Source organism: Syngnathus acus, chromosome 21 (assembly GCF_901709675.1).
Source record: "Syngnathus acus chromosome 21, fSynAcu1.2, whole genome shotgun sequence".
Taxonomy (NCBI): Eukaryota; Metazoa; Chordata; class Actinopteri; order Syngnathiformes; family Syngnathidae; genus Syngnathus; species Syngnathus acus.
In genome coordinates, this window is record NC_051105.1 from 3,069,349 (window position 1) to 3,084,391 (window position 15,043).

At 40.2% G+C, this 15,043-nt stretch overlaps 1 protein-coding gene across 4 annotated transcripts in view; it reads right to left on the reverse strand.

The window, feature by feature from the left end:
* The window catches only part of il1rapl1a (interleukin 1 receptor accessory protein-like 1a), a 170,926-nt gene that overhangs the window by 45,777 nt on the left and 110,106 nt on the right, over window positions 1-15,043 (reverse strand). For all 4 annotated transcript variants that reach the window (XM_037240343.1, XM_037240342.1, XM_037240345.1 and 1 more), the window contains exon 6: window positions 2,148-2,222. In XM_037240343.1, the coding sequence (XP_037096238.1) occupies window positions 2,148-2,222 (75 nt within the window). The remainder of the gene's footprint in view (window positions 1-2,147; window positions 2,223-15,043) is intronic.

The following is a 15,043-nucleotide window of genomic DNA, read 5'->3' on the forward strand; positions in this document are numbered from 1 at the left end:
TGGCTTTAAAGAAACGCATGGCTTTAAATTTCGGAACTGCGATGTTGGCAAATCATGCAAGCATCTCCAAACTGCATTTTGGTCGGCGTCAAAGGATTGACGACTTATTCTCTTTGCTTTTGGAGACACTTTTTTTTTACTCATTTAGACGAGACAATGCAATGATGCTGTCCAAGTACTAGTTTGGCTTCGTTAACAGTTTTTTTTTTTAGGTGTCAAAATGGAAAGTGGTCGCCAGCACTCATGTGGATGATGACTAAGTCAAAGTCTTGCTGTGAGCGTTGTTAGTGATTTTAAATCTGGTATGGTTTTATTCTTTTTGTTTTAGTTCGTGATCCCCTTGATATGATTTTCTTCTCACAGAAACTACAAATTTTAGCTGATGCTAATATCTTTCCTTTCGGCTTTGGAATGACAGCAGGGATGTTGCCCTTGTGGGCAATGTGGGTATGTCTGCATGTTAGTGCCTCTTTACATAATCGTTTACACAGTGGCCAGACTTCAACTGTTGTTGGCTGGAGTTCGTCACGGATGCAAAAACCCATTGTAGTGATGGTCATTTTGCACATTAGCTCAACTGTTATGTAACAATGAGGCAGAAAAGCAGATAAGTAAAGATCTACTTGGTTGTGCAATTTCATACTTGGTGGCCGTGCAATCGCTCCACACAGTCAATTTGTCATATGTCCCCCTGTAACATTTTGCATCACATTAGCTGTTGAGCTCATTTTATACTTGTGTGACAATGTAAGGTCAAATAGCGTGACGGGGAAAAATTGTTTTTCGCCTTTGGAGGTTTCTTCCGCATTTCTTTGGCATCTCAGTGCAAACGAAGAACAGAAGGACGCGGCATTGTGCAACCTGTTCATGTATGGCTGTGCTGACATGCGAGGGTGAGCTTGTCAGTTGATCAACGGCAGCAATTTTTCACTCTTGATCAGCCAATTGTGCACCCAAGCTACCTGCTCTGTGTTGGCGGCGTGAGGTGGGAGACAAAAAGCTTAACTTGCTGTGAATCATGGCGCTGTCTTTGTCTAGACCCCCACCCTCCCTATCTGTCCCTCTCCATCTTGTGTAATGTGCCTCGCCATGACAGACAGCATTCACCAGAGAGGCCCGCGCCATGTGCCTGGCAGCATGGACTCTGAAATAAAGCAGCGTGCTATTGCGGCCATGCTGCATGCGTACACACGCGTGGTCGACCATGTTTTGACCCCCGCGTCAAGAAGAAGACAAACAACGGCGATTGGCAGCGGCCGCTTCTCCATGTGGCGAACCAGCGTTTGGAACCATGCGCCATATGGGCTCGCCATTGTTGACAAAATAGCTCAGGGGGTCTTAGCACGGACCGCCATTTGGAAAACACTAGGGATGGGGAGTCATTTAAATTGCAAAATGTTCATTCATTGGGAAATTAATTGATTTATGTAAACAGACACTGATCAAGATAAATTGATATTTGGATTTTGGATAAATGTCAGACGGAACCTAAAATGCAGAATAGTCTTTCGGGGTGAGCGTTATTTGTCCTCGAAATTTTTGAATGCTCATGCCAACCTGTGAGATTTTTTGCATCAATTGTTTGTCAACAAATTGAAAGGTGAGAATTCAAAACAGGTGTTTCCTGAATCCGTGAATCAATCATTACATTTCCGTGGCACGTTTCTTTGTCATTCTGTAACTATTCCAGTCTCTCTGTTTCAAACGGCTGATGACATTTTGAATTCTCATGGCGTCAAATTGCAAACAAAATGACAAAAAGGACCGTTTAATCCCATTTGAACCATTTGTTTGTTCATGGATCAACCACTTGTTGTGGATTTTGAGAAAAACAAGTTATGGAAAAGTTGTGAAACATTTAACAGTGGGTCAGTCATTCAGAGTGAGAGCGCCTCTGCTGGTTGCAGCCAAGAAGTACACTCTAGTTGACCTCAATTGCTTTGAGATTTAAATAATCAACAATCAGTTCCAAATTTAACAATCGATCAATCTATTAGGCCCATCCTCAGAAAAGGCCTTCCCATTTCTTTCACCAGCAAATACAGGTGTCACTCAGCATCCTCAAGCGTGTTGGAGAGGATTTATGAAGTCTGCCGGGTGTCATGTGAGAGCAACACAGACACTAATACCAGTGGAACAAATCTTACCTAGCTGCAGCTCCATGCTGCTAATCTTGTTTTCCAAGGGGAACAGGATCTTGGGCGGCTTGTCGGTCAAAGGGGCTGAAAAGTGGAAGAGACACACTTTAGCATCATGAGGGGGGAAAAAAACAGACAGGAAATGGAAAATCGTTTTCACAGGATTTGTATTCGACATTTGTCCTGCAGACATTTGCAAGGGCTTTCCAGCTGATCTTATCAGCCCTTTTTCATTTTCCATACTTCTTATCGTTTTTGGAGTCATGACAGGGCGCTCCCTTGTTGACTTTAGGGGAAAAGCAGAAAACACTCTCCGCTGGTCACCTGGACAATCGTGAGGCGATTTTTAAATGGGACAGTTAGGTGACCAAGTACCAACTCTATTTTTTTGTGTTCCCATTTGCTCTCGTCGGACCGTCGTCTCTGCATTTTGTTGAAATTGTCAAAGATGGTAAACAAGTTTCACTGTCCTGACCGATTTAAGTCATCCAAGCTCAAGGATTTCATACTGACATTTAAGATTAGATGTTTTTCAAGCTAATACGATGGCTGGAACTTTTGTTTTTGTATCCCTGCCCAAAAAAAAAATATATATATAAAAAAAACTACTACATAGTTCAAATGTGTTGAGCATTTAACCACAAAATAGACATCACGGGGCTTTGAAATGACACTAATTGTACCGAAGCTTGCCGGGAGAGCTGCTGCTTCCTCCGGGAAATGCTGACAACACGGAACAGTTTCACCGTTGTTAAAAACGATTGTGTGTTCGGCGAGGAAGGTCGCGCATTTAAAGGGGTGGAACATTAAAAGAACACAAAGGGCTTTCGTTGAAACGACAAGATTGAGCAGTTAAGAGGTGAATGAAACCCGGTCGCGGCTATGTTACCGTCACTGTCCTACTCAGTAGACAAACCAATAGTTGTATTCGACTATATTGCTTAGAGTACGCACACTTTTGCACTTTAGCGATTAAAAAAAAAAAAAGACAAGCCTGTATTGAATAAAACAGACGACTCCCGGCAGCGTACTTTTCAGGCACATCTAATTATGAAGCGGTGAATTTGCAACGGCAGCGTTTTTAGGCCTTTTTCTCCCTCCCCAAATAAAGATGCTTCCTCTGAGTATGCTCACAAGCTTTCTTCTCCGGACTTATTACCAGACCTCTCTAACAAGCCCTTTGAAAACTCAGCTCTTTTGGGAGAAAGTCTAAAATGCAATGTTCTCTGCTCTTTTGGAAAAATGATGCGCAACATATGGCTTGTGGGAGGTCAAATTGATCCGTTTCTGTTTATCTGGAAATTGGTCAGAGTTCGACACCGAAAAAATAAAACAAGATCCTTGCCAGTATGGTGCTTTCTTTGTTTTTGTTTTTTTTTCTAAGCAATGGCAAGCACCTGCTGGTATGTAAATAACCACGGTGCGCTCGGGTGACGTCGACGAGAGGGGCGGTCACAGGCTCTTAGGCGCAAATGTTTGCACTGTTAATAGGTAATCAGACAGCATACAGATACAGTTTTAATTACACATCAAAGCGGTTTACATCATTATACAATGTGTGATCCTACAGCTAATTAATGCACTGGGCAAACAAATGAGGACAAGCTGTTGAGTGGATGGGGGGGGGGGGGGCGGCGAGTGAGCGCTTGACGATGGTTTCGCTAAATAGAAGTTCTTGAGCACAACTTAAATCATCTCAAGATATTTTGAAGGCATAATAGTTTTTTAGTCGACTTGATCAGTAAGTGTTTTGTTGATTATGTCGCTACGATTGCTGTTTAGTTGCGTTTTGGCTGCAATAACCAGAGCTGCTCGATTTTTAAATATTTGTCTTAATAAGGAAGGACTTGATTAATGGAGGTATTGTGTGAAATTGTCAATGAATTGTGAGGCGTTGGAATGAAATTGTTTATGATTCACTGATAATCAGTGCTAAAAGTTCAAATGGTTATGAATACCTTTTCAACTTGTAATTATTGTGAATACCATCTATGGAGACAAAAATTTACTTTGGCTCTTGTTGTTTACAATTGCTACTGCTAAAAAGTTTTATGGTTTCTTAATCTAAACCAAAATTTGCCTTTTTTTCTGTGATTTTCTGTGCAATTGTTTGAGCAATCATGGTAATACCTACAATTGAAGTCAATTTGGTCATGATAATCATGATGGGAATTTGTCACCCAATTTTAATTTTAGAGCAAGTCAAGTTTGCTTCCCATTAAATATTAAAATATTCAAACCCATGTAGTGGCAGTAATGAATTTCCCTGCTGCGAACAAAGCCGAATGCAATTTCACAAGGTGACACAAACTATCTCTGCTACATCTTAAACGCTGTGACAATGGTGCTGATTGCGATCCTATCTTCATGAAGGAAGTTGCCATAAATGTCGCGTTAAATGGGGAAATCTCTGCTGTGGAAACTGTCAAAAATAAGATCTTTATGGGAACATTAATCACAAACCAAGAAATGGCACTGTGAGTTGTCTCGAAATGCAATGCACAGTTGCTCCGTGTGTGCAGGCATCCATGTAGATATGCTAAAAACAGAACAGGACTCTGCAACTGTAAGCGGTATGATCAATCATCCACAATCCCATTAGCGTGCTGTGGCGGAAAAACGCTGTGGACTTTCTGGGTGAATTGTTCTGAGTGGTCGACCGGAGGAAATCTGCAAATTAATGAATGCCTGTCGAGTATCGGATCTTTCGGCATATATTTTTGTATTAAGGTCAACGTTTTGCTCATTTTAATATACTTTTGTATTAAGTTCAACCTTTTGCTAATCATTCAAGGGTTAAATCAGGATTAGTCAACCTAAAACTCATTTGACCAGGGATCTTTGGAATTTTGAAAAGAATGAAAAGTATCAGCAAACATGACAGAGCTGTCAATAGTTGGATCAGGTGCAATGTGCAAGATCCATGCGTAGAGACCTACGCATGGTCAATGTTTGTCATGCCATCCACAGTCAGGGATTCATGAAATAAAAAAGCACACAAAACCTAGCTCACTCAATACAAGTAGGAAATGTACCCGTTAGGATAAATTTATTCCCTGTCGGTGTTGCTGCTCCCCATGAATTTAAGTAGCAGTTTGAAAGTTTATGTTTACCTTATTCATCTATGCCAAAATGTTTTTTAGCCTTAGATTGATAGACAACTTTATAGACGATATTTCTCAATTACACACGGCAACCGAATATTGTAACGTCTGTTCTGCTAAAACTATGCAAATAAAGGACATAAATAAAATAAGCGGCTATAAAATAAAATGACAGCAAAATGAAGGAAAAAGCCATGAGTGTATATTCGAACACACCCATAAATATCAGTGTATAAAGAAACCAAAACAGATGTAAAATATGAAGGCAGTAAAAATATTCCAGTCATCCAAATCAAATTGGACAGTGATATTACAAATGGAACTCCTGCTGTGACAGAAAAATCTGCAGTTCTGATTTGGGTCAGAGATAAAGTAACATATGGGGGATGAATCAGAGGGTGTTCTCAACATTCTGTTGGCATGAAGCTACTGCACTACTTGGTGGTTCTGCACCAGATATTGCAGAACCTCTTGTCAGAGGCCAGCAAGTTGAACAGGGGTGGGCGTATCGGATCCCTTGTGATCACAGTGCTCTAGCCACAATCTGTTTGTCAGCAATGTACTTTGAGATAATTTGCACTTTTAAAACTTCCGGCAAGATTTGAATGTAGATTCATTCCTCCCACTCCAGCCCCCTGCGTCTCGGACCAAAGCCTCACTAACGTGAACATGCACAAGAAGTGGTCAAGCACAAGCTACATTCTTAACATTAGTTATTCATGTTGGGAATGATGGAAAACACGAAGGGCTTTATTTTCATGACCGGGGTAAATATGATGATAATTGAGTGTAGGACGGCGGATCACCGAGAAAGAGGGCTGCGACGGTGTGGGAGTGCTCACAGGTGACTTCCAAAATAAAACCAAACAAATTAAGCCAAACAAAGCAGCTCCTTTCATTCTCGAGTTGAGTAAACAAGTGTGCATCAGGAGACACCCTTGCTGTGCTTCATCAGTCAGCCCACAAATGAGTGACACAAATTTTAAGAAGGCCTTCACAGCAATAGTATGAACTATAATAGGGAAAAAATGATTGTTGCGTCATACTTTTGCATACATTTAGTAGAGTCACTCAGAGGAGTGAATATGACACCCTGTTAAGAAAAAAAGAGGTCAATAATCAGCATTCTTCCTTGGCACACATGCAGCACTTTTTCAAGTTTTTGTTTTCTTTGCAGGCTGGCAGGCAGAGAAAAGGACAATGGACACAGGCATGTTCGGGCTCAATACTTATGCAGTCACGGCGCAGCTGACGTTCACAGCCTCACAGGGCTGCGCTGTCCTTTACTGGGAAATTGCCTTCTCCTCTTGCCTCTTTTCAATCAGCAATGAGCCAAAGAAACTGTGAAGGCTGCTAAGCTCCACTGGAGAAGCGTCATTCCTCCTCGAGCATCCGCCACTATTGTGCCCGTCACTCCTGACAGCCACTTCCACTACTCTACTGATGATGTCATCGGCACATGAAAAAAATACCCTAAAATATATAGAAAGGCACACGCAACTTTTTTCCCTACTTTTGAACGATGATGAAACTTCACGACGTTCACGTACTAAGATTTATGAGATTATATTTTTCTGGTATTTTTGCTTTCATTGAGTACAGTATTTACTTTTCTCATGAATATGCCCATCGATCAGTAAAAAAAAAATATTTGGGGAATTTATTTTTAGTTATCAATTTAGCAATCTTATTTAATACGTTAGGAAATCTCTGTGCAACAACATGACATGACATTGGTAGCAACTGAATCAGAAGTTTACTTTTTTCGTCCGTCTCCTTAAGGGCAGCGTATAATGCTTTTGACGCTAATAGTAGCATATTAATTAGGCTACTTAATTATCAGAACAGCTTTACTAGCATATTTTAACGTATTTCTAAATAAATGCCTCTGACAGCGTCACTCAAAATGGAGCACTGCGTTGAAACCAAGGTGAGGGATTTCCTTGAACTTAAAAATGACATTTTCACAATAACTCAATTGTCATCTTAAGTCAGGCTTCAATAGGGCACAAAAACAAGCGCCCTCCCTCCCTCCCTCCCTCCCTCCCTCGCTCCACACACACATTATGTGTCCATTATGCGGTGTTCCTCATTGAAAAGGCAGCGACTGTGAGTCTTAATGAGTTTATTTACACACTCTGCTAGGATTATATTTAAGGCAGGTTGATGGAATGCACTAAGTGTGCGCAATAAGAGGTACAATTAAGCAGTCGGCAGATGTGAAGAGGGTTTGAAATAAACACACAGCCGGCAGTTTTGCAGAACAATGGGACGCTTAAACGTAGCACTCAAGTAATTCATCGTCATATTAAATGGCCGTTTTACGTAGGGGGAAAAAGTGGCGGGCACCAACATCATCACTTTTACCGTCGGATAGGACTTTTCTCCTTTTTGATAACAAGCGATCAAATACTCAAAACCTAGCAATCTAATTTAGTTTTAGTGAGCTACTGAATGCTTTGTAGAGGTCACCTGTTGATAGACAACATTTGTATGACACAATCATTTCTCCTCAATGCCAGATAAAATGTTACTATGAAGCAGGAGCGTGTTTCCTTTGCAACTTCGGAGGGTAAAGTGCCTGCTACCTCACAAAGGAAATTCATCTAATTCATATTTTCCCTCGTTACCATTTTTACATACATTTTAGATGCCAGCACATTTACACAAAATACAAGAAATGTGTGGAACAACAAAACCAAAATTTGCATCGGCTAAAACAAAATAATCAGTTAAGTAGTTCTTGTTGAGAAATATCACCATGTCAACAAGTACAGGATGCAGTCGAGTGCTGCAGAGATACTGACTCTTTAATAGACTGGGAAATTTAATCAACAAGCCGAAACTCACAATTTCCTTTGTATTTCTGCCAAGGGATGAGGAAGTATTTTTTTTAAATGCTCTGAACTCCAGTCTCCATGCCAGTTTTGCATCGCGCGGAATGCTAATTAACTGACAAACCAATAATGATGCCCAGAGTGGTTGCAATCAAGGATTGCCCTGTTTCACATCAGTTATTTCTAGATAAAGTCATAACCAACCATCAATTCCACACAAATGACAGCCTTTTTTAAGATCATCATCGAGTCAATTATTATAGCCACCCCTCGACTCGTAATGATAAAAATGTTATGGTCAGGCGAGTGTGAACCGTGAAAGAACAGCAAATGTGCGATTGATTTGACTGAAACAAGTAATTACACACACAAAGCCGGCACAGTAGCATGCAAAATGGTTCTCTCTGCTCATTTGCACATGCACGCATGGAATCATGAGAAAAAAAAAAAAGTTGAACCATTCCAGCCTTACAGTGACACAGATGCTCAAGGATGGATAGATGGATGGATAGATGGATGGATGGATGGATGGATGGATGGATGGATGGATGGATGGATGGATGGATGGATGGATGGATGGATAGATAGCATGCAGTCTTACAACAAAGGCATTGGAATCCAATCCACGGGGGAAACACATTCAAACGTTTTGAAGTGTGTGAGTGTTTGTAAGTGCATACTCATGCATGTAAAGGTGATGTAATTTGGGAGTGGCAAAGGGCTTGGCGAGTGAGACAAAAGGAAGGAGGTGTCAGGAAAAAAAAAAAAAAAAAAGAGCATACGCTGCACGTTAGAGGTTTGCTTGTGAAGGCGGATGAAAAGGAAAAGCTTGTATGTGATGTTCAAGTGTACTGGAATCAATGGGGTAGCGTTATGGGAATTATGATAAGCTTCCTGGAGGTTGCTTGGTTGTGTGTATAGAAAGGCAAAAAGGAAGTACATCTACAAAAGGGACAGTAATAAGCCAGTGGACAAACAATAAAAAACAGTGGAACCTGCACCTCACTTTAAAGTGGTGGAAGAACAAGATGACTGATATTAATGGAAGCGCCGCTGCTTCTCCATATTGAGAGAAGCCAGATAAGGTGGCTGCTTCGGATGCCTTCCTGGTGAGTGTTACTGGCATTAGAAGAAGGTTTTTGGGACAACCCAGGACTTGCAGGAGAGAATGTCTGGTGGCTAGAATGGGAACTCCTCAGAGAAGAGCTGCATGAATTGGCTGGGAAGACGCTTCCCTGCTGCCCTCACGACCAAATGCTGGGATACAAAATGGAGACATTAGGTAGCTTAAAAGCAACCAAACATATGTCAATAAAAAATCACCTCCTTGGCAGAGGTAACCAAAACGACTGACAAGAGAAAAGAGAGAAGCATCTCCAAGAGGAGATCAGTGCCAAGTACACATCGGTGCTTGTCGCCTGTGGACGTTCAATGCTACCGTTGCCTTGGTAACACCCTGATAGATGTGCTATATTTTTCATATGTCTCTGAATATTAGTCTTTTCCGCTTTTAGTCTGCCCCTTGTAGCTTTTGATCTCACTCCATCTAAAAAGAATACCTTATTTCTTTTTCCCTCTCATTTTGCACAAACCGTAAAGACACTCCCAGCAAACTTTTCACCCCTTTTGTTCTCTTTTGCCTGCCCTAAACTTTGCTACTTCTTTTTCTTATTTTTTTCTCTCAGCAGTCCACTCACGTCATGCTTCTACTTGGCCTTTGTTTGCGTGTATCTTTCATGGATGGTATCATTGTGAACTTCCTAAAAGGTTACAAACGCCGGCCTTCCATTCAAGGTTCGGCGTGTACGTCATCAATAATGCACGATAAAGAATTGACGATGCGCTCACCAAAGCTAACGCATACATAGAAATAATAGATTGTCATTGCTGTTGAAAGTAACAAAGTCCACGGATTTATCAATCTATTAAATATCTGAAAAACAAACATTTGCACATTACGCAAATGTAAACTGCGACAACACAGGAGTAAACAGAAGTACACACCAATGCATTATAAAAGCGGTTTTTGTTGGCTTAATTGGTTTAAAGACAATTATTCCATTGGCCACAATTTGCCAAAATCTCACTCAATAAATCACTGATAATCAATAATTTGGGGGTTATCAAATAGTTAAAATCAATGATGATCAATCAATTGATTACATTTCGCCCATGCCAAATACCTCGGATTTGCGCTTATTCTCGAGAATGGTCAATTTTGGTCTGTAAAATGCCGATTACCTCGCCCAGCCCGGAAATCTCAAAAATGATCATTTTTTGGCCTGAAAAAGTCAGAAATTCGCCAACGGGTGCAAAATTCTCATCTCTGACTAATACGTTTGATAAAATATGTTGTTTTCATATATTGACTGTTAATGCCTCTGCTTGTTATGCTAAAAAGCTATTTATCAAAGAAAACATAGCAATGTAATAATTTTTACAGAGAATTAAATTGAATCGTTTTTAATGTTCTGCTCAAGCGGTGATGGACTGTCGATCACAGCCATTCCTGCTGAGCACTTCATGTCAACTTCCCAATTAATACACGTGAGGGGCTTTTGTGATCATGCAATAGAGGGAGAATCAATACTGAACACATGTAAAACAAGAGTGAGAGGGCCATAAAATGTGTCTGCAGGCAATGATGGAGAATAAGATCTCATTATCAGCTGCAGATCTATTAAAGTGGGGTATCCATTGCGTCTCAGAGCAGGAGGACACGTCAAGTGGGAGAACAAAGCAGGTAGATTAACACAGTCCTGGCACATGATGAGCAGCATGTTTGACTTCAAATCCAAAAGGGGAGTCCTTTCCATGCAAACTTGCTCAAGTGTGTTTCTGCAAATCATGACAATGATCTCAGCATACCATTTGAGGTGATTGATATAGCATAGATCGACATGTTTACATGATGTATGTGAGGAGCGAACAGAGAGGCGGCCCGCAGAGGTTCATCTCAATGCCATCTGCTCCACCGGGTCCTCTTTAACTGTCTCCATGACACTGTGTTGCACCTAATCCTCCCCCCCCCCCACACACCATCTCCCAATTGATCATAACAGTAATATTTATGAGCCACCGTGAGATAAAATATGAAACATGAATTTGGTGTTTTAATGACTTTTCTACTCAGCCTTTCTATGTTTCAGACACCTCTTCCATTTGTTGGTGGTGTATACCATATAGGAGCTTGCTTTTCCATGATAGTCCATCTGGCTCCTTCTTCTTACTAGGCTTCTGCTGCCATTCACGAAGCGGGTTATCCCTGGGAGCCATCTTCTTGATTTATTTTTGGAGGGCGTTTCTGCCTGGTTTGTGTCTGTGATGCTTATGAGGTCTCTGACCTTGACTTCGTTTACAGCGTCAGACTGCCGGACTTGGGGTGGAAGCCTCCGTACCTTGTTGGAAACTTTTTTGGGTCTTGATATCAGCAACACCAACAAATAGGTAGTGTGAGTAATTATCTCGAATTTATAGATGCACTCATTCACAGGCAGAATTAAATAGTTAACTGTTACATTTACCCTAAGCATGCAAACAATCTTTCAGATGAATTAAAGTGTGGAGTCTTACCATGTGTTGTAAACTATTTTCCTTATGATTAGTTTACGTTTTGCGGAGGTGCTGTTTTTTATACCGTTTAGCATTCCAGTAGACTAACATGGTAGCTCCATAATGTTTATTTTCTACAGTGACATGGCTTTAATGTTCTTGGCAATATAAAATACAATAGTTCCTTTTAATTTGCTTTACACATATACAGTATTCTTTTCATATTGGCTGTTCATGTGCTACACTGATAGAGTACCAAGTGTCTATTAGAAGTAAATCGTTTAGCATGAGGTGTTTATTTGTATATTTTTAAAAGTGAAATTATTTCCTCGAAAAAAGACTACTAATTTACTCAACTGAGTAGAATGCCAGGAAGCTACTAGACATAAAGCATTTGTATTTTTAAGTTATGTTAAGTGATTTAATATTCCATTTACTCTGAGAGTGGTCGCTTATTTACTCAGCACTACCTGGCGCCAACGTGAGTCACCGTGAGGTACTCGTGTGCTCTTCCTGTTTGATGTCAACCACGGCTTTCAAAAACTTTGTTTGTCTTTTAATAAATGTCAGTTTGCTGACTAATGCCCTTCCCAATCCATATTTGACGTTAAAATATGTTAGCGTATCACAACAAAAACACTCGTGTGAGCATCCAACATACGCACACGGTGGCCTTGGTGTGCTAAGTACAGGTAGGATCCAGTCATGAGTGCCTCTCTGTCAGAAAAAATAAATAAATCAGGCATCAGCCACAATATACTTCCTATTCTTGTATATCATTGCCAAGTGTTTTAAGTGAATGCGCCCGGGTCTTCGGACACGCTTGCAAACACGGGTTAGCTGTTTTACCCTGTTACCCAATATATTTCATGGAGAACCCAACTACTGTCCATGTGCATCACAGACAACGCATGCAGCCAGCGTGGCATTTTTGAGAGAAAAATACACCACATAGTACCGTATTTTCCGGACTATAAGGCGCACCTAAAAACCTAAGATTTTCTCAAAAGCCGACAGTGCACCTTATAGTCCGGTGCGCCTTATATATGGACCAAATTCCTAAATTTAAACTGGCCCGAAGCATTGTGTCATGAAATCAATCATAAGTGGCCTGCTGAAGACTATGAATCATGAATCAAAAAGACTATGGATCATTATTTTGTGATTATAAAGTAATTTGTTGCGTCTGAAGTTGAAATAAAAAAGCTAAAATGGAGAATGATTTGATTTGGATTAAAAATCTGACATGATGCATTAATGGTGCGCCTTATATAAGGATATAGTTTTAAAATGGGCCATTCATTGAAGGTGCGCCTTATAGTCCGGTGCGCCTTATAGTCCGGAAAATACGGTAAATAAATGCCTTAATAAACAACTGGTTGACCATTAAAATTAATTGTTGAAGATTTTGATCGTCGTTGTGATTAGTCGACTTATCTTGGCACCCCTAATTAGGACCCTATTCCCTCCTGCAGTGTGCTTTAAACTAATTGAAATGTAATTTAAACACTAAACCACATTTTTGCAAATAGTTTCCAGGCCTATGATAGACATCCTCATTTATTTGTTGGGTGTGTTTGCGTTTGCTGTACTTAGAATAAACACCTCCCTCAAATAGAAATCTACTTTCAAGAGTAATTATTTATTGGTGACAGAAACGATGGATTTTTGTCCTTATCTTTAGTTGAGTTAATAAGTTAACCTCCCACCCTTCAGTAAAGCCTCAGCTTTAAAATTGTATTCCTGCCTTTTATTTTCTCACACTTATACTGTATTTCACTACTTGATATCCACCTAATTTTCTTGTATTATGGCACGAGTAGAAATTCAATATACCCAAATGAAGGTTTTGGTTGGTTTGCACGGCTGAGAGAACATCACACCCTCCTCATATATAACACTCTTTGCATCCATATGTGGACGCCACCGGAGAGCTAATCTCGCAACTAAATGAGAATCACACACTCTTCCACACATCCCTCGGCCTCAGTTTATTTAATGTTCCGCCCTTGGAGAAAAAAGAATTGTGGCGGGGCGTGTAAAAAACGTCTCTAGCATTGAGATTACGGCACAGAGAAAATAAAAACAATGCAGGGGCTGAGAATTGTTTGTCAGCAGAAGCAATTTCCCCAGCAAACCAAATAATTATGCACTTCTCCCTCAGAGCGGCTTAACTGTTAATTAGCACTCTGCTTCTTTTTTTTTTCCACAGGGCGCTCATGTAATTTAGATTTGACTCAGGTAGCAACTTAAGGCTGATGTTATCTGACAATCTCACAGTGAACTCTATTTTAGTGAATTAGAATGAGTTTGAAAAGCAACTGTTATTCCCTAAGTTCAAGAGTGAGTAATATTATATTTAAAGGGTTCAGTACATGTGAAGATGTACGAACATGGATGTTTATTTTTCTAAAGTAATGTACGTGTTCGTCAACGTCCCTGTTGAAAGGCCAGTGGCAGAGTGTAATCATTTAGATTTTAGATTCCCCCCCCCTTACAACAGCATTTTTTGTGTCCTTTCTTTGGTTCAGCTGTTTCTCCCTTCGATTAGTCGAATTTAAAATGCGTATTAAATGCTGATTTACAATGGAGAATGATGTCAGACATGATTCAAAATTCACTTGCAAGGGGCACTTTTTCAGAAAACCTGAATTTTATGAGTCTATGTCCACCAACACGTTTTTTTTTTTTTTTAACCCAGAATTTTTTTTTTGTATCTGAGCCGAACAGTGAGCTTACACAGACAGGCAAAGCCCAAAGAAGATGTGCTGCCTCTGCGTCAGCATCTCCGGTGAGTATGACGCATTTTATATAAAGTTTTTATGTTGATAAAATATTTAATTTCACCTGATATATTGTAGTGTAGAGGTTTGGAGTGGTTTGGGGCTGATGTATTGGAAAAATCCTGCAACAGTAACTGGGTTTCTTGCCAGTAATAATTTCTAAAATATGCAAAATGTATCTATATAGCTTTTTTGTGACACGATGGTGTTACTAAGAGGTGGCGCTCCATTAGACACTTTGTGTCGATTTCATTGACTTTTTTTTAGTTGCCCCGCTAACGCACTGTTGCAAAAAGTTCAATTTCAGGATCTATTGCTATACTCACATCATCTTTGATTATTATTATTAAATCTGTGTGATTGGTTATTGACGGTTTCAAGGTGTCAAAAAGGTAGGATCCAGATCACTCTCCCCACACCCGAAAACTGAAACCAGGCAACTCTAATGGCGATACATAAAATGCATTAGAGTAAGCTCAGTTCCTGGAGAAGAAGAAAGCAACATTGTAAAATTTTAGGACAAGCCATGGTTTACTATGTTAAAGGCCCCGGGTAAATCGTGACACATGACGAGAGTCCACAACAACTTCCATTGATCGCTCGTAAGCAAACATAGTGCTCCACTCATC